The 20,765-nt window shown below is 44.9% G+C and overlaps 1 protein-coding gene across 29 annotated transcripts in view; it reads left to right on the top strand.

The window, feature by feature from the left end:
* MAP4 (microtubule associated protein 4) overlaps positions 1–20,765 on the top strand; it is a 1,807,860-nt gene that overhangs the window by 854,730 nt on the left and 932,365 nt on the right. For 18 of the 29 annotated variants that reach the window (XM_086941031.1, XM_086941029.1, XM_086941028.1 and 15 more), the window contains 2 exons: positions 12,415–12,666; positions 15,003–15,644. The exons of 6 other annotated variants lie outside the window; for them this stretch is intronic. In XM_086941031.1, coding sequence (XP_086797157.1) covers positions 12,415–12,666; positions 15,003–15,644 — 894 coding nt within the window. The remainder of the gene's footprint in view (positions 1–12,414; positions 12,667–15,002; positions 15,645–20,765) is intronic. 5 more of the 29 variants (XM_086941043.1, XM_086941047.1, XM_086941042.1 and 2 more) reach the window with 2 other exon arrangements.

Here is a 20,765-nt window from a genome sequence, read left to right as displayed (position 1 = left end):
GTCGGGAGGATGGTATACTATTCGGCGCTGGAACTTCGTTCTTTGCAAAAGGTATCCTGTGCCTGTCATGCAGTTTTTCCTGGTCGCTATAGGGGTAAAAGGCACTGCCCTGGATGTGGTTGGTCACCAGGGTATGCCCCTGCTGCTTCATTGAAGAGGGGAGGGGCCAATGTGAAACATCTCTGCCTGCTTTTAAACACCAGATCAGTGCGCAGACATGCCCTGGAGATCTTTGATCTCCTTGTTATGGAAAAACCCTTTTGTCTGATGTTGACAGAGACATGGCTGGGGGATCTGTCCAATCCTGATATCGTCGCGGCAATCCCGCCGGAATATAATATTTTTAGGCAAGATAGATTGAAGGGGAGGGGAGTAGGGGTGGCTCTTGTGGTGAATAAGCTTGCCGCTTGTTCTATCATCCCTATGGATATTATTACAGGTTCTAAATCCCTGGCCTTCTCTATTACACTGGCCCCTCATCAAGCTCTTAAAGGGCTGCTGGTCTATAGACCCCCCCGGACCGGCGGGATCCTTTTTTGAAGAACTGCAGGCAGCTAGTTCGGGGTTAGCCTTGAGAACTGAGCACTGTGTGTTGGCGGGAGATTTCAACTTCCACATGGACGAGGGTGAGGACCCGGATGCAAACAGACTATTCGATATCACGGCTCCCCTTGGCTTTGCCCCGTTTCTTTTAGGCCCCACACACAAGGGTCACACCCTGGATCAGGTTTTTTCTACGGCCCCCTTAGAAGGCATAGAACTTCTTCCGGTGCTCTGGTCCGATCACAGGTTGGCTAGGTTTTATGTGCCGGGCATGGAGAAACTGCCTAGCAATGCGCCTAGACAGCATGGGCCAGTCTCTAGGGCACTTCATCGGGTGACTCCAGAGATGCTAGCCCAGGCATCTCTTGACCATCCGTGCCCCCTCTCGGGCGACTTAAAGCGGGATTTAGAGTCTTTGCAGGTGTGGCTGACGGACAGGCTGAATGATTTAGCTTGCATACAGGACTGCAATCAAAGTATATCATCCCGATATCCTCCATGAGAAAAAGGGTTACTTTTCTAGGCGGATAGAGGCAGCCTCCAATTCATGTAAGGAGATCTTTACTATTGTGAGGGAGTTAACGGCCCCTCGGTCTAATTTATCTGAAGCCGCTCCCTCTGAGTCGTGGGTTTGTGATCTTGCCAAGTTTTTTACGGCTAAGATTAAATTGATTCAGGACTCCTTTCCTGAGAGGTTGGTTGAAGTTCGTCCCAGTTGTGGGGACGGGTCAATTCCATCGGCCCACCCTGGATTCTGTCTTGGCTGTTTTTCCGCGTATCTCTACCTCTGCGTCATTGGCACTTTTGGCCAACCTTAAATCTGGGTCACCTTTAGACCTATGCCCGGCCAAATTCCTGGCGAAGATGGCGGTTGTTGTAAACCCGTTGGCTAACCCACTTTTGAACCTCTCTTTGAGGGAGGGGGTGGTCCCGCAGACTTGGAAGTGGGCGATGGTGATCCCCCTCCTTAAAAAGCCTGGCCTAGATCCCGAGGTGTTGGCCTACTATAGGCCTATCTCTCTCCTTCCGGCGCTGGCCAAAATCGCGGAGAAGCACGTGCACAGCGTGCTCTCTGCTTTTCTAGAAACCAATGACCTGTTGCACTCCACTCAATCTGGCTTCCGCCCCAATCTAAGCACCGAGACGGCGCTTTTGGAGGTGTCCGAGGCCATTAAGGAGGCTCTGGATTCAGGAGGCAAAGCCATGCTTGTCATGCTTGATCTGTCAGCGGCCTTCAACACCGTCCCCCACGAGGGGCTCCTCGCCAGACTTTGACATCAGTCTGAGGGGGACGGTGTTCAGCTGGTTTACATCTTTCTTAGCTGGCCGTCGACAAACAGTCTGGGCCTCTCCTAGCTCTGCTGAGATGCCGCCGTTGGGAGTCGGAGTCCCGCAGGGTTCTGTGCTGAGCCCGACTCTTTTACATCTTTATGACCCCCTTGGCGGCACTGGTGGAGTCTTTTGGGGCCCAGATCGTCTCCTATGCCGACGATACCCAGCTCCTCTTTATGAGCGGGAAAGGAGAGGATTTCGACGGAGAGAGTATTCTAGAGTGTCTTGGGGCTGTTTTTAATTGGTTCCAGCTGAACAGCCTCAAATGTAACTCAGACAAGTCGGAGGTACTGTTTTTTGGCTGTACCTCAGACTCTGACTGGCAGACATGGTGGCCGACTAATATGTTCACCCCAGCACATGCGTCCCAGCTGGCAAAAAATCTGGGAATTAAGATCGATAATGGTCTGACTTTGAGATCTCAGATCCTCGGTCTTACGGGCACATGTTTCGGCATTCTCAAGATGCTCCAGAAGTTTCTTCCTCTGCTCACAGAAGAGCACAGGAAGATTACGGTGCAAGCCTTAATTGGCTCCAGATTGGACTATTCCAACGTCCTTTATCTGGGTCTTCCGGAATATCTTGTACAGCGGCTGCAGGTGGTGCAGAATTCCGCTGCACGTGACATTTTTGGCCTTCATAGGCGAGCCAGAGTGTCCGGCCTTTTGCAGTCGCTTCATTGGCTGCCTATCCGGAAGCGGATAGTTTTTAAGGCTTTGACTCTGGCTCATAAGGCGCTCTTTGGTTCGGGAGCAAAATATCTTCAACGTAGGCTTGTCTTTTACTGCCCGGCCCGATCTATGCGATCTGAATCCCTGTTTCTTGCGGTGGTCCCCCGAGTAAAGAGGGCCCGCACCGGGGGGTGCTCCTTTAGACTGAGGGCACCACAGCTCTGGAACACTCTGCCATTGGCCTTACGCTGTACCTCTAATCTGCTGTCTTTCAGGAAGGGCCTTAAAACCTGGCTTTTTACCCTCTAGTATGTCTCCTTTGCTGTTAATGGATGTTTTTGTTTTCTCTGTGTTATGTTTTTCTTCTTATGAGCTGCCAATAAAAGCGCCGGGACACTCCAATGGAGTAGCCGTGCGCTATAGAAATTAAAATAAACATAACATAACATGAATAAAAATGTCATTTACGGAAGTGCGGCGCGGCGCTGATTCCAGCGGTGTGTTTCTGGTCTCTCGACCTGCCCGGCGGCCGGAGATAGCCGCGGTACTGCTTGCAGCCCGGGAGCCCGCCTGCACAAAAGCTCTCTGCCGTTCCCCGGAGACCTGATGGCGGCCAGGATGCCTGATCGGCGCTGACGACCTGAGCACCGGTGGGGACCTCACGATGCACTGTCTGTGCTGCGACGCTTACGGCGATTTGCAGAAGGCGGCCAGGAGCGAGCGCTTGTTGAGCTGAGGCACCCTATTGCAACGGATCCTTTGTTTGGGGCAGATACGAACGGAGAGTGTCGCACGGCCATGTTTGATAGCCTATGCTTGCCTGACCCCACGCCTCACTACCCCCCTCTGGTACGGGGCGCCTCTCCGCGATGTATGCCTCACTGGCGCTGTACTTTGTGATGCTGTAACCCTGCAGGGACGCTCGCCTGTGCCGCACTTATCCTGCGATTTCCCCGGAATTTCGCCATGATGGCTTTGTTTGAGGCTCCGAGGTGTGGGGGAGAGCGCCCGTCCCTGCCAGTGGCCTGTGTTGCCCCGCCTGTGATGGGGTCCGATTCTCGAATACCTTCCTTGGGAAGTGAGAGCCGGGGGCGTCAGCCTACACTTTCTCTCAAAATCATCCTGACTGCCCTGCACGACCTCCGCGCTGATATGCGCCAAGGCTGCCAAGTGCTGCGAAGGAAGCTGGACGACATGGCGTCGTCGCTGCGGCGGGACTGCAACGTACTGACCCCGCAAAGTCTACACTCATCTCCACCTGCGCTCCATGGAGGTACAGTGCTTCCTTCTGCCAGCTGGACAGAGGTGCCCGCTCCCGAATCTACTGATGCCCGAGACCGTCTGCCTGCTGCCTCTATTTGGGATACTTTGTTTCTCCTTTCACCGGAGAGTGCAACATTGTTGGAATTCTCACCGCGAGTGCCTTGGGACATATCTAAGACATTGTCGACCTTATCACCGGCCCCTGGATTGTGCCCTCCGACTTTGTATTCGAAGAACTCGTACGCTCTGCAGGTTCCTGGGGAATTCACTACTACAGTCGATGGAGTTACTGATGGCTCTCGACGGCCATTTTGTGTTCCTGCGACACTCTCACTCTCTCTGTGGCCATATTGTCTCACTGCTTCGCTGTGGCTATGCCTGGTGGGATTCCGACGTTCGGGACAGGGCTGAGGACTCTTCCCTTACTGGCACTGACTGTCTGCCTGGTTGTGACCCCGGACTGAAATACTTGTTGATGTATTGATTGCGCATTCAGTGAGACTTCCACCTATTCATATTGTATTTCCTGTTCTGCGCGCTGGCCTCTCCCTTCATTTCAAGTCGCAAGTATTGTGTTTTATCATTTTTGGTTCCTCTTTACGGGGCGACTGTTGTTTCGCGGGCGGGTGGCTCAGGGACAGATGTTGCGGTTGATGGCTGCGGACCTTGTATTTGACTAGCCGGGGGAGATCCGGACCGGAACACTAAAATGACGTAGGGGTTGCGGATAGCTGGGAGTCCGGGAGTTCTGATATTGTGAGGGCTCCTCCCCGCTTCCTTCTTTTTGGGAGTGGTAGATCAGCTTGTTCTTTTCTTCCTCCCTATATTCAAGTGTTGAAATTCTTCGTTTCTTATTCCTTTCTTTCTTCCTTTTCTACATTTTTCTTGCTTTATCTTGCCTTTTTCTTCTACTTCTTTTCTTCTCTCGCTGTATTTCGGGTTTATGGGGCGACAGACACTCTGCTAGGGGGGGGGGTAGGCCATAGCCTCTGCATGTGTGTAGGGTGGGGGGGTTATATTTTATTTTTGGTTAGTTTCTATGGGACCTGTTTTTGCTTCTTTTATATTTTTTCCTTTTATGGTGCCTTCTTTTATTCCTATTTTTTATTTTCACTTTCGGTCTGGGTCCATGTCTAGTTTACTAGGGGTTAGGTGACGGCAGGGACCGGGTGGCGCGCGAGGGGGGTCTTCTACTTGACTCTGAGGATAGCTGCCTTACTGCCCGGGGGGAACTCACTGGTTGGTGTTGATATCCTGCATATATGCTTGAAACTATGGTTCTGCTCCTCCCGCATGGATCCTTCTTTGTTTCTTTTTATAAGACTTGAAACAGTACGACTTGTTACAATGTTTGCTTAAAAAAAAACTTTTAAAATTAACCTTCATTGATTCTGGGACATGGTACTATGGTAATCAAAGTGTAATTTAATGGTTGCTTAAAATGGGGAGTAATACTATGTCGCCGTAACGCTGCATTGGTGCTTAACTGTTTCCGTGGCCGGCCGGTAGGTTGTAGGCCCGTATTTGTTCTGATTTGATGCACAATAAAGGTTTTCAAAAATTTAAAAAAAAAAAAAAATGTCATTTACAATGCCAATAGCTCTAAGTTTTGCAAAGGCGAAATCGTTGCATTGTAAATGCTTGTTAATCTTTCAGACCATTTTTGTGTATTGACTGTTTACTAGAAAAAGAATGTGCATATTGGTATCAATTTCATTTTTCTGCAGAACCTTTTCTACCAGGGTCAGTCTCATGAAACAGATATAAATGGCAACATCTATAAATGTTAGCTTTTTCTAGAAAAATCAGTTGCAAGTGGGTCGCCTTCTTCCCACATATGCTTGATATGTAGCATTCAACAGCAACGGACTGAAAGCGGATTCTGACAAACACTATCAGATGTTATGCCTTAATCTATGTGTATTTTCCAGATATGCAGCACAGAGTACTTGTGACTCATTTTGTGAGTTTCCTCATTTTATCCTCACCCTTATCTACGTTTCCATGTCGCAGAAACTATCATAAATCCAAGCCCAAAAATATGGGTGGTAAAATAATGAATTCCTTAGTAATCGTTTGTGTGTTGCTCCTGTTATCCAACAAAGTTCAAGGTTCAATCAAGTTCAAGTGTTTGCATGCCCTTCACTAGGTATTAACGACCCCTGGCCTCTTTCATGCTGATCCTAGCATCGCAATTTAACTTATCTAAATGAGCTACATTTATTTAGTATTGTGTAGTAAGTGACCAACACGCACTGTTATAAGTAACACTTTATTCAAGTATAGAAATACAGGACGACATCCATAGCCTGCCAGTCAGGTACTGTGTCTTGGAATGTTGACAGCACATGGGTCAGCCCAAACGGAGCAGGAAACATAGGGGGGGGAAACGGAATGTACCAACTTACATTTTAGGTAATTACAACACATCTCCTACCCCAGAACAGAACAGCAAACAGGGTATCTGCACGAGATGTAAAATTTAGTCTATCAGAAAACTTAAAACATTCTGGGTGGACCAATATGAAGAACCAAGGCTTTATCTCATCTGCACCCGTACACGTCCCTTCCCAATACACTTAGGTCTGTAAGTACATCTAGAATACCAATCCAGAAATTTCCTGACCCTCCTGCTTCTGTCCATTGTCCTCCATCTTCTCCTCCTTCCCCTTAAGCCTTAGTGGACCCATACTGGTGCCTGGTTCACATCCTTTTTCTGATTCACATAGATATGACCTCGTCATGCCGGATGGCATGACTAGGTACAACCAAATCATTTCCTCAAAAGCTTTTCTCTCATTAGCCCTACTCTTGCTATGCAATAGTATAATCTCTTGGATCGTTGGATTTCCTCTCTTGAACATTGCAATCCCTCTAGGACCGTGCAGAGTTGTATTTAGATGAGAAGTAGTCAAACTAATTAGTTCCTCTCTCATCTGAAGTAGACCAATCAGGGCCTCATTTCCCAACACCAATACTTGAGAGGCTCCTTCCATCCTTAACATTTCTGGACAACTCATAGTTATTGAACTAACAGTCACCCTCCCTACAACCTTTATTTCCACTCTTTTAGAGTGGTAGTCAAACAGGGATTTTGTGCTTCTAGCCTCCCCTTCCATTGCTTCCCAGGGTCCCACTGCTGATTTCTCCCCTGGGGTAGTAGGTACCTCAAGTGCAAATATGCAGTCTTCCCTGCTCACTGTAGTCTTATTATTACTGGAACAACTCCAGTACTGTCCTGAATAACTCCCTACCATGGCTCTCTCTGCAGGCCACCCGTAATGTACTCTGACTTTGTTTACCATTAAGTTACAACTTGGAAATCCACCATAGGTCACCGTCACAATACCTCCTCTCATGAACGCCTGTGGTACTATTTTCCTCTCGCTGTACACATTCTTTCTTTTGAAGATTAGTTTGTTTCTGTTCTCCTTAAATTCCTTCTCCTGCTCTCTTGGATCAAGAATTTTCTCTTCTTTCTCATCTACACCTTGGCTAAGGGTGACTCCTATTCCCTTAGTGTTTATATCCTTAATTATTGAGTTCCTTCCTGTATCTAGCTGGCCCAGAGAAGGAACATTCATTAACTTACACTTACTTTCCTCACAGCCTAGTCCCTTTTTGCTAGTGCTCCCTTCCGTTTTAGTTCCTATTGGCGCAACTCCTTTAGAAATCTCTGCAGGTTCTATCCCCTCCTGCCTTACATACTTTTTTTGAACTACCTTTCTGGTCTTCCTTCCCCGAAATGATTTCTCCTTGCCCATACTTCTTTGCTCTTCCTCCACCTCTTCCTCACTCACCCTTCTACCTACTGTTATAACTGGCTCTTCCACTGTAGGGTCTATTCTCATCCATAAGTCTTTTTGTTGTGCCCATCCAAGTAAGTTTAAACCGTCCGTTGCCACATAAACCTTTCCCAATGTACTTCTTTCCTTAAAGGATATTCTCCCTGTAAACATACCTTCTAACGGTATTTTCTCATTATTGTAACCCATCGGGCATACATCTGGTTTTTCCAACTTTATACCTCTTGTCTTCGACTTCTCCTCATATGTCGTAACATTGAAAGTGAATTGTGAACAAGAATCTGTATACACTTCTATCGCATCACCATTTAGATCAATCATGCATTTTGGTAAATCTATCTTCTTGCCAGAGTCTACATCTTTGCTGGTTACACATAACAGATACCCTTCTTCACATACACCACTATTGCCTACTAGATTCATAGATTTTTTTAGACTATCTTTGCAAGCTCTTTCAAAATGCCCTTTCCTATTACAATTTCTGCAGGTAGCTGTTCTTGCTAAGCATCTGGTACTGTTCGCTAAATGTCTTGTACTGCTGCATCTGAAACATTTAAGTCTGTTTTCCTCCCTGTATCTCTCTTCAATTTGTTCCTTATCCAAATCTCTTCCTTTTACACCCTTTACCGCATACACTACTCTGTAATTCTCCTTGTTATCACCAATTTCATTTACTTTGCTCCCCTCATTTATATTCATTTCTTTCACACATTCCGCTGTATGTTCCACGCTCTTGGCTATATCTATGGCATTCCTCAAATCTGGATTACCTACCAACAGCTTCTCCTGGATTTTCTTATTGTTGGTGCACCTCACCAACTGGTCTCTTACGAGTGACTCCGTTAAATCATTAAATTCACATGTGTTTGCCAACCCTCTCAAGCATGCTATATAGTTCCCTACCTTCTCATTTTTCCCTTGTACTCTTCCGTAAAACTTGTGTCTCTCGAACACTACATTTATCTTGTCAGCATATTGCAATTCTAGTTTCCTTAAACTTTGCTCATAGATATCCACGTCTTCTCCTTCCCCTCCTTCCAAATCCGGTAAGCTGTCAAAAACGTTCCTTCCCTCAGTTCCCAGATTTATTAGGAGTATATTCTTCTTTCTTATAGCTGCAAACCCACTTGCACCTATAGCAACCACATAGGATTCAAAACCCTTCCTCCAATCCTTCCATGGTAGCACTGGTTCCCCCTCCTCTGTCAGGAAGGGTGGCGGTTGACTCATGCTAATTGCTGCCGTGCTCCTGAAGATTTACAGGGGTGGGACTCTCTCTCTCTTCTAGACGTACTGCTACTGCAAAGGTGCACCACTAATTCCTCTGTCCCAAGGAGTGCTAATTCACTCTGCACTGTCCCTTGCCTTCCTTAACTCCCTTTTTACTGGCTATATTTCACTTGTGCACTATATTTTATCACCTTTCACCACTGCACAGTTGCCTCTACACACACTGTTGGATTTACTCCACTTAACATCTTCTCACCTACCACTTCGGTCACGCGGAGACCCTCCTATGGGATACTTTTTATTCACTACACATTCCCTACTTATATACGCTCTCTGTGTGTTTCTTGTACCCCATATCCTTTTTCCTGCATTTACATAACGTTGTACTTCAATTCCTTTAACTATTTATTTATTTGACTAGACAATTTCCTCACAATTCCCTTCTGTAGCACTAATTACCTCACACCACATGAGAGTACACTCTATTTTCCCACAGTCCTTTGTGTTGAATCGGTGATTCCTTTTCTAAAGTCTGCTTTGTTCTTCAAGCTTGCTCCCTACTAGCAGTTTCTGTGGAATCTGCCGTTTCCGTGCAAAGTCAGCTTTCCTTCGTCGATGCTGCCGTTGCTTTGGACCTACTTCCTCACATGTGATTCACTCCTTCCCTCAGTGCCGCTCCGTCGCTGCTCCTCACAAACTCGTCGTGTTCCACTCCTATTCGCACCCCCAGCTTGTTCCTTTACCCTCAGTCCACAGCTACGCAGGTGTCTCCTGCACGATCGTTGACTTGCTCCCTTCATGCTGTCACCTTTAAGGTACGTTATCCTTCTTTCACCATCCGTAAAATGCGCTGATTAACTTTACTTCGTCACAGCGGGCCTCTATGTCCCCCTTCACATCAACTGCCTCCTTCCTTCATTCACCGCTAGACTACGCAGCGCCTCACCTCTCTCCGTCCCTTCATTGACACTGCTGCTCAAAATTGCGGTTTCCTTTATATCCCCTCAGCGCTTCCACTCGGCTCACTCCTCTGGAGCTCCAGCGTACTGCCACAGATTTCCCTTTCCGAGTGCTTCTACTGGGAACTCCTCACACCAGACGATGTGCCGCTTCACCCGTCCGTCACAGCTTGCTCCAATTACCGCGAAGTTTTATCCACGACAGTATTTCTACTTCTCAAAAGATTGCGCCACTGCTCGCTCCTGTCACAGCAAAGCTCCGCTCACTGAACGATGCCCCTCACAAACATCGCACCCTTGGCTTCCCGCTGCTAGCTCCTGTCTCTACCATGGCTCCATTCTCCTCAGCAGAGCTGCTTCACAGTCGTACTTCTCTGTGCACCGGGCGTACTGAAATTATTCTTATTTCCCTCTGTCACTGCTCGTCAATCTCGGCAGACCGTCTCCTCTCAGCTGTTCTCAATCACCAGCTCGCCGATCTGCCTTTATTATCCTCATCCTCCTTTCACTGTTGCGACACGTTCCTCAGGTCTTCACGCACCTTCACTCTTCTTCAACCAGCTTAGTTATTTTCCTTCTAGGCACTGCACTTTTACTTTACTTCTCGCCTTTATCTTCACTCCTTGCACGCAACGTTCCAGTTACTCATTCAGCGCTGGATTCCTTTTACTCTCCTTTACTATTCTCAACTCTGGCACTTCACTGGTCCTGGGCAACACAAGGAGGGGATGTCGTCGTTGGCCTCCTCCCAACAGTCGCCAGTGTAGTAAGTGACCAACACGCACTGTTATAAGTAACACTTTATTCAAGTATACAAATACAGGATGACATCCATAGCCTGCCAGTCAGGTACTGACAGGGAGTGTGTCTTGGAATGTTGACAGCACATTGGTCAGCCAAACAGAGCAGGAAACATAGGGGGGGAAACGGAATGAACCAACTTACATTTTAGGTAATTACAACATATTGCTCTACCGTGGAGTCTTTGAATCTGAAACTCATTAGAATGAAAAATATATGCTAGTTTCTGTGTTTGGATTGCGGTTCCATAGAGCGAAGGCCCATACAGCAGTATAATGTGCTGTAAAGCTGCATGTGTTGTGTAATTTTATGTAAATGCTCACTGTTGTAAGTGCTCAACAATGGGATTGTATTCATTCAGTGTGCTGTTTGCTGTTTTCTACAAAAATCTGAATATTTTTAATTTTGTTTCATCAGAATCATTTGTATGATTGACAGTGGGTGATATATGTTGGTTTTGGACCACTGTAATCCGTACATGTTCTTGGATTGATGTTGTGCACGTAGTGCTGTCCACCCTCTACTTGCTATGACTAAAAAGGGTGAGCACCCTCAGGGGTGGTTGGCCAATAAAAGTTAAGTGAGTCAAAAGGCGTGCAGCAAGATCACGGGTAGTTCAGTGGTTGTGCAAGACATTGTGTGCCATTGAGTTTAATATATCTTTAAGATCCTAGAGCGTTCATTGTTGTGCTGCTAAATGATTGGAATTATTGTTGTTATGACGATTATCCTCACTAATAAGGGGGAAAGGATGCTGTCCACCACATCTTTGTCAGGGCAAAAAGACTGGAAATTGTCTCAGCAAATAAATATTAAAAATAGATATACGTCACTAGAAGGTTAGAAGAACAGCTGGCAAGAGGAAGCTACTGTGAACATGGACACGGTTGGTTGTAGAGAATGAAGAAACTTCATTACGTTGCCTTATGTAAAACATACCTCTTATCTTTAATGCACTAATCGAAGGAAGGAAACCTGTTGGAGTAGCATATTAATGGACCACCTCCTTCTGTTGCTTTCATGGAGGAAATGGTCTGTGGCATGTGTTTCATGGTGTTAAATTAGAATGCACTGTTTATGTGCATGCTTCCTAGTTGACAAATGTTATTATTTGGAATCTATTCTGCTCGTGTTACCCTGAAAATGTTCCTCCACTGGACAATGGAATCCAGCTAGGCTGCCCTTTTTTGACAGGATGGGGGAGGTGTTAGAAAGGACTGGTGGTGGGGAGTTGTATCAACAGTCTTCATAATATATAGGACCTGATGAACAGAAGGGTTCATTTGAGAGATATGCACATGTGGATCACACTAATAGTTTTAGATTTTAAAACCCCTTTCCACTTTTCATATTTGTTTAGGAGTAGAGAATAGCCTGTGATAAGACAGATTGCTTGGATATATCAATAGATGATGATTTCTCTCATCAGTGCTCTAAAGGCTAAAATCGCCTTTATCAAAAACTCAGTAACTTAAATATTCTGCTAATTGTAGATTTTCCCTTTTCAATTTTCTTTCCTTATTGGTGATGTGCACTCTGCTAACTACAAGGTGCTTCATAGCGCCACTGCAGTTAAACTTTTCACCGTATCCTAGCCATCTCTAAAATCCTATGTATATGAGGTATTGGTTCACTTGCATGTCTCTTCGTATCTCCCACCTCAATAAATGGCTTCAAGATGAAGTCCCAGTGTCTGTGGAAGAAATAAATTCAAACCAACCTTTTGTATGACCTACACAGTCCATCAAGAAGTATTGCTTCAAGCTTTATATTTGATCACTGAGTTGGTTTCCCTGTATTTTCATGTAGTACCTTTAGATTCATCAGAAACACTGGACAACAATGGAAACATCCCCAATGCCCCAACTTTTGATGAAGCTGGTGTTCCAGAAACAAACGTGGCTGGCGAAGAAGAGTTTTTCTCAAAACATGATTTACTGAAGAAAAGTAGACATGAGAGGATGGAAAATGACCCAGTCGCTGCTCTGGTAGCAGTGGAAATGGTTGAGGATGAGAGTTTACAACAACACATCTCCAAACCTCAGCAAGAACTTCAGGGAGGTATGTTGGATGTGTTTTAAGCCTGAATCCCTCACTAGAAAGTCTACTGCGCTGGGATGTTGAACTCTGTTCTCTTTTTGAGCTCTTGAGCCTACTCTTTGCTTTTGGTTGATTACTGCTCCTTACTGTCACTGTTTCTCTTTAATTCGTTTCTGGAAGATTTTATCCTGGTGAAATCTTGAGTTCATTATACTGCATCTATGCTGTCATCTTCTCTTAATGCCTCTGAAGCTTGTCTCTGCAACTTCTTTTTTTATCTCTTAATAGTTACACTTTGTCATACAGCATTTGATCTTCTTGAAAACACTTTTTTCACAACTTGTTAAAAGTTTGAATCATACCTTGTAATGTACCCACTCAAGTTGCTATTAATTCTGTCTTCACTCACACTGCTTTGGAAGTGAACGTCATGTATTCTTTTCCTGGGCACCTGTTTTGTGTCTCCCTTGTTTCAAAGTCTATCTATTACCTTCAAATAACGGACACTCTCAGCCTGTCTTTTTCCTTGTTTGTAAAGTCCTGTTTGATTATTTCTACTTTTACTTGCTGCCTCTGAACTTCTTGTCCACTTTGGTAGCTATTTTAAAAAACGTTTTAATAAGTTGACAGCCGCATATTTCTAACACAAACCTACCAGTCCTGAATAATAGTGTTTGTCTTGCTTACTCCTAGTTCTTAACTATTTAGTTCCCTGAATAACTTCTGCTTCTTTTTAGGAACAAAATGGCGCAGCTTTGTTGTCTTTGAGCGACGTCTGAACAACTTTGCCCATCCCTGCTCAGTATGCATCTCTGTTCTCCTTTTAAATGCTGTCACTTTTATCATCCAGATGTCTGAGTGATAATCTGCTTCAGAATGTTTAATCGAACAGCTAATGGGACTAACCATAAAACACATAGTCTAATCCGTGTCATGTTGATCTAAGATCTATGTTACGATCTGGTTCAGTGAACGTTGACTTTAAACCTAGTTTTACAACCGTTGGGCTTTTTAATCTATTCTGGTATGCCATTACAGTCTTCCTGCTCATGCCATGAGCTTCACTTACTCTTGCCTCTTCACCTTGAATGGCACAGATTCATCGAGAAAGGCTGCAGATCCAGGCATTGTTGGCAACTTTGTTTACTTTTTCTCTTGTATTTTCGCATGCACAAAACCATTCCGCTATTGTCTAGCTCTACTACCTTTGTATTGGCAAACACAGTCCATTATCACATAGTAGTACTGAATCTTTCTATTACACCAATATCTCTAATTGTCTTGTTTGCCACCTTCTGCCTACCTAATGTTCTTTATTTTTTTCAAGCTCATTCCTCTTGAGGGTCCTTTGGAACCAAAACGACCTGCCTTATATTGACACTTTCTTTCCTTCTCTCCCCCTTACTGTTCTCCATATTTCTCCATCAGCCGTTTTTTTTTTACATAAATTGCATTGTCTGGCCATCCCATGCTTTTTTATAGAGAAATTTCAGGAATGCAACACCTTCTCCTACAAAACTATTACTCTTGGATATTACCTTCTAAGATCAATATGTAAGTGGAGATTACTTTTTCAGTCTGTTCTCCCATTTTGTATAGTTCAACATCTATGCAGAAAAAAACATTTCACTTCTCAAGAGTTGTATTCTGTTTCAAAATAGAGCAACCACTTATGCTTTGGAGCATAAATGTGCCATTGACAAAGCTAATGTTGTAATGAGTAGATTGCCATTAACGTGCATCACATTAATTGAACTAGGGATGCGGTTTTCTAGTGATCTTTTTTTCTTTACTGCTTCCCCCAGATTGAGGATTAAACAAACTTTCCTTGTAAAGAGACCACAAGACTTGTGATGAATCTGTTCCACTCATTGTATAAAAGTGCTTTACTCCTTCTCATATCGTCCACATAGTCATGCAAGGATAACCTCATTATGTTACTTGGAATTGCAAGGTAATTAGCACTTCAGTCTTGCCATAAAAGTATCATCATCACAACATCCACTTAGCTCTTAGTTTCCACGGGCTCTGAATACAATGGCTTACATCACTCATAGAATCTAAAATTGACTTTTGGTCTTAGTCCTCTTAAATCCTGAAATACCTGGAGCTATACATTACCATACTCTGCTCTACTTTTTTAAAGTAACAAAACTGCTCTAATGCTTATAATTTTAAGGTTGCTCCTTACCCTGTTCCTTCTACCTCTAAAACCTATTTTTAAAACGTACTATGTTGCATTGTTTTTTAAAACATTTTTTTTATAAGTGTACAACACTTACATGATAACACTTTGAAACACACGCATTCAAACCCTACAATATTGTTAACCTGTGGTTTTCCTTTATTTTCTTTAGAAACTTCTGAGCCTACGGAAATAGTGGAAGATAAGGAAATTGAGTCTGAATCATTAAATGTTCATCCAGTTGCTATTCAAGGAGCAACTGACTTCTCTGAGGGTGATTATTTACCTCAACAGAATCCAAACATAGAGAGTGTCCCGAATGTCTTAGAATTTGAGGAGGCCACCTTACCATTGGAAACTGTGATTCCCAAGGATGAGTCTTTACAACAGAAGAATGTAATTGAAGAGCATATCCCAGTGGACATAGGATTTGAGGGAGTTGCTAGTCCAAGAAGAATGGAGGATGTCTTGGAGTTATTAGTATCTGAAGAGACCTCTGTTCCCCAGGATGAGCCATTGCTACATGAAAATATAAATGAAGTGTGTCCCCCCGAAGTGTTAGGGCTTGAGGCCAGTAATGTTTCTCTAGAAATCAAGATTCCTGATGACAAGTCCTTATTGCAGCAGAATTCAAATAAGGAGGGCGTCTCTGATATTCTTGGAGTTGATGTAGAAGCTATTTCATTAGGAGTGGAAGAGTCTCTGTCACAACAGAATTCAGGCAAGCAGAGTATCCATGAAGTATGTGGAATTAATGCAGATGCGGTTTTGGTAACTGAACAACTTTCAAAGTTTCATCAGGAACATCATGAAGGTATTGTGGAGGAGATGTTAGTTTACTTATTGTCACCCTCAAGTTCTTCTCTCAAACTTTAATGTTTCAAGCTTTTCTTGTTGCACTCTGATAGCTCTACTTTTTCCTACAAGTTTTAACACACATTTAGGTTCTTTCATGTTCCTCTTTACATCAGTCCATCTTCATCATCACTATCCTTGTGATGAAGATTGCCGTTTGAAACGGGTTGACACGCTTATTGGTTTTTTGTGTTCTATCTGAATTTCATTCTCCATCCATGCACTGGGTGCAATCCAACCTGCCATTTAATGCTGTAAGATTGTACCAAATGACATCTTAGCATTTGTGCCCAAACGTTTTTGTTTAAGCTGTCTTTAAATTGCCGGACGGACACTGTAAGGGTCTGTTCTGGACATCTGGGTGCAGCATCTCCTTGCATGAAAGAGTTGATTGGTATCAAGTAATTTTAACATTTTAAAATAAAGTTTGCTTGAACACTTTTTTAACTAACATTTACTTTTAATTGCATGTCTTCTACTTCCTTACTTATTGCTTTAACTGCATTATCCCATGATGTTGAATTGCCGCTCATCACAGTGAGTGCATAAAGGTTTACCCTTTCCATTGAACGTTTTGCATGTATAAACCTATACAGACTATTACCTCATATTATTTTTTTTTGTTGCACCACTGAGCCAATTTCATGCCATCCTTCATTGTCTCAGAGCTTCAGATCTCCTTCTTGCCTTCTATAGACTAAGTCCTTCTTGAGGTTCTTCACCATCAAAGTTAGAGCAGCCTCTGGCTCATATCACACTTCACTAACCTCTTTTCTCACCAATCAGTGTCTCTTCTTTTTTCTCATCAGTACAAAAACAGTGATATTGGTTTCTTTGTAATAAACCACTCTTGCCCTAAGCTCTTTTTACCCCCCAAAGTGGAATATACTGCTAACTATATTCTCTGATGTTACTTGTCTATGATGTTGATTGTTTTAATCTACTGCTGCATGTTGTGACCGTATTGTAACCAAGCTGTACAAATATTGGGCTGTTCTTGTTTAGTTTACATTTCGCATCTACCAAAACCAGCATTGGTATTGCAAGACATTGGAAGTCAGACCTGCTTATCTGACGGGAACGTTACTTTCTTCGGATCTTTGGTCTGATCCCCATTTGTACATTCTTCCATTAGACAATTGAAAAAGTTTGCCTTGTATAGAGATGATAATGTTATACCTATCTAAAATTCTTCCTATCTAATAGAGACTTCCATCCGCAATTCCTTACACAAGCATATTCCCAAGGTGTCAGATTGGATCCAGAAATCTTTGAACAATCTACTCGTGCACAAGTAGGTGGTGGTGTCTGGCTCTGAATGGCCTCCTCCACGCCAGAAGTAACATTTGCAATGCTTATATAGGCACCACCCCAGCACGCTAACCTCGGTTTTATTTTTTCAACCCCATTAGCGAGGATCCGGACGAACTCATCTTAGTAAATTTTTGAATTAATTATTTTGTCCATTTTTGTTACTTTTTCCCGTTTTTATGACTGCCCATGAACAAACAACGGGATTTAAGCCTTGTGGTGCATTTCACAAACAAAGGTTTATAACAAACCCCCGTTTGGTGTGTTTGTGTGCCCCTGAAACGGGACCAGGACTCCACGACCTGTAAGGATTGCAAGACCAGACATCCGAAGACTATCTGCGAGCGGGTCCTGAAGCTTCTGGCTGCTTCGTTTGCGACTTAACACTGCTCTAGGATCTGTTTCCGAGGGAGGTCTTGCGACCCCTCCCAGAGTCGCTTGAGCAAATCATCATTGCAATACTGGACTTCATGTACATCGCATAAGAATTCCAAGAAATTGAATTGTTTTTCGACATCCTCCATGTCAGACTTTCATCGGATGACACAGGGAAATTATGCCACAAATCCAGGTTGTTCCTGTGGAGCCAAAGTCTGACACTTGGTCCGTTCTGCATTTCTCCGAGTATTCCAGAACAAGAGCAACCCCTCTCAACTTTGCGAGTATTATGAGGCCATGAGCCTCATTTTTGGTTGGTCTAACAAGTCTAGAGCAATACTTGATCATGGGATCGGAAGGACTCTGATTAGGGCGCCACCTGTGGGACAGCCCTGGCTGTGACTTCACAACCTTCTGCAGGGACAGTTTCAGTGGTGCCACTCCCGGCGCCACTGACACCCATCAGCGATGCCAAACCCATCATGATTCACAAATCCAATACGGAGCCGGACTGGTGTTGCCAGACATTTGTTCTGACTCCAACCAGGCCTACATGGCCTGAATTGGGAATGGATCGCTACGTCCCTGAAGAGCCCTCTGAGCAACATGAATGGAGGGGATATAATGATCCCAATGGCAATTCGAACCCCTCAGCGGAGTCCATGACTGATGGCACATGATAGGAGGACCTGTCTGATGGCAGTGGTCTGGACACCTCGCCTGACACTGTCTTCCTCTGTCCTCCCACAGTGGCTTACAAGGAAGGGGCTTCCTATTCAATGGTGATTCTTGGGGCAGCTGCAGTCCTTTACCTTCAGCAGCCTATGGTTGAGGTCAAGACCAATGTCTTGACAGAGATGCTTTAGCCTGGGTTATATCCTTCTGAACTTCTACTCCACTTTAATGAAGTCCTGACTGAGGTCTGGCTCTGGGCCTGGGCCAAGCCATCTACAGGCACTCCTGTGCACAGGATTATTGCGCTGCCAGTGCCTGTGCCTCGGGACCCAGCCTCCCTCTTTAAGCAAGCAACCTTTGAAAGACTTATGGTCTAGGCCTCAACCTCCAAGATAAATTCCATCATGTTCCCTATCACAACACCGGCTAAGAAATCCAAGAGGCTGAATACCTTCCGAAAGAGTATTTTCTCTTACACCAGCCTAGCACTGCAGCCCATGCCCATTGCATGCTTATTGGGCCATTATTCTCATACTGTGTGGGATACAGTTGCGTGAGTGCTACCTTTGCTCTCACAGGTGGCCTGAGCGACATTCTCGTAAGCTATTGCTGTTGGGAGAGATGCTGCAAAATTCATGATCAGATTCGGAATATAACACTCACTTGGCATAGCCATTGCTTCCACGGTGGCGCTCAGATGTCATGTCTGGCTGAGGGACAGCTGGCTTTCTGGGGGATGTCTAGGCATCCCTTATGGACATGCCCTTCATTGGGTTTTGCCTTTCTGGTTACCAGGAAAATTTGGCGCTTGAGCATTTTAAAGACAGTAGGGCTAACTCTGGGACATTAGGACTTTCCATGGGCTGCAAAATCAGCATTCTGCTTTCCACCCCTTCCATGGCTATGCCGCATCCTGTTTCCCCCTAGCCACTATGGACAGCAGTCATCCGTACTTTTGTAGCTGGAGATGCAGCTACCACAAGCCTCGTGGGAACCAGAGCCAGGGGTTGATCAAATTCCGTCATCCTAGGCAGCTGCAACCTAAAAGCCTCTTTAGTTTGCCCTCCTAGCATCCTGGCCTCCCTGTTGGTGACAGGAATCCGCACCACCTGCCCTTATGGAAAGAAATCACTTCAGACAAATGGGTGCTTCAGATTGCCTCCCGGGGCTATTCCTTACCTCTCCAAAATACCCACAACCTTTGCCACTGATTGGCTGACAGAGGGCCACCTATTTCTACTGCAACAAGAAGTACTAGCCCTTCTGGCCAAAGAAACTATAGAGAAGGGTGCCATCATCAGAATTAAGTTGTGATTGCTATTCTCGCTGCTTTCTGGTGACGAAAAATGGAGGCCTCTGTCCTATCCTAGACCAACTCTCTCTCAACTAATTCCTGAAAAATTGATAATTCAAAACGGTCACTTAAGCTCTGGTACTGTAAGCCCTGGTGGCTGGATGGTAGCACTGGACTTTCAGGACGCAGACCTCTATATTCCCTATCCTGCCTGCCCACAAGCATTACCTGCGGTTAATGGTATGCCAAGAGCATTATCAATTCGCTTTGCTCCCCGTTGGTCTTACCAGTGCCCCTTGGGTGTTCCCCAAGGTGATGGCAATGGTTGCAGCACTTCTGCAGAGGTCAGTGATTTCAGTCTTCCCATACCTCAATGATTGGCTGCTAAAGGCTAGTCTTCGTTGTGGCAAAAAATCTGCCAGGAGGGATAGCGAATTTCAGCCGCTCTGAGTTCACCCCCTTACACAACCTTTATCCCAGATAAGCTGGTCCTTAGGACCTATGTTTTCTCCTTACCAAATGTGGTTACACCTTTTCAAGTCGTGCAGAATGTCACACTGCCTACTTTCTTTGTCCCCCGGCCCTATTATCCTACCAAGGAAGATGAGAGGTTCCACTGTCTTGACCCAAAAAGAGCACTGTCATTTTACAGACTTCTGGTTGGATGATACTCTCTTTGCTTTGCAGGGAAAGGCAAGGCAATTCACACCAGAATAATCTACAGATGATTGACCCTTAAAATCCTCTATGCACTGGCTAAGAAGCAACTCCGTAAGGGCTTGAGAGCTCATTCCACCAAAGTTAATGCTGTAACCAGTGCTCTCCCTAGAGGACTTTTAGTTCTTGACATTTGTAATGCAGCTACATGGGCATGACCGCTCGTGCTTGGCAAACACTGCTGCCTAAATCATCAGGTCCGGCGTGATGGTTGTTTCTCCCTTTCAGTCCTCCATGACTTTTTAGTGTAACAGGCTTCAGATCCACCTCCGGAGAGAGGTTGCTTTGGTATCTATTCTGAGGGAAGGAGTCTGCAGCCACAAGGCTCTAGCAGGGGAACAAGCTACTTTCTTTCAGTAAGGCCTTATCTTGTAGAGACTCCATCTAGCCGCAGATTCCTTTCCGACCCTCCCATTCTGTGGCCTATGTAACTCTCATTGAAGCAATCCTTCAGGTCCTCACCTTGGCACACTGGTCATTCCTGCTTAGTTTGGCTCTGTGCTTCTTGTGCAGAAAAACTGTCAAGGACTTAAGTGGGTGCACTGGAGTGGGTCCTATATAGGCACCACATAAGTCACTTTGGCACAGGCAAAGCTATGCAGAGCCAAACGACGCCTCCAAGCGGCACGCAGGGGGGTCGCTAAAAAGAAATTCTGGATATAGCCTGCCACCTGGGGAATATTCTAAGGTAAGGAATGTGCAGCT

This window comes from Lissotriton vulgaris, chromosome 10, assembly GCF_964263255.1.
Source record: "Lissotriton vulgaris chromosome 10, aLisVul1.2, whole genome shotgun sequence".
In the NCBI taxonomy this organism is placed as follows: domain Eukaryota; kingdom Metazoa; phylum Chordata; class Amphibia; order Caudata; family Salamandridae; genus Lissotriton; species Lissotriton vulgaris.
Note: the sequence above shows the minus strand (reverse complement) of the source record. Positions and strands in the feature narration are given on the sequence as shown.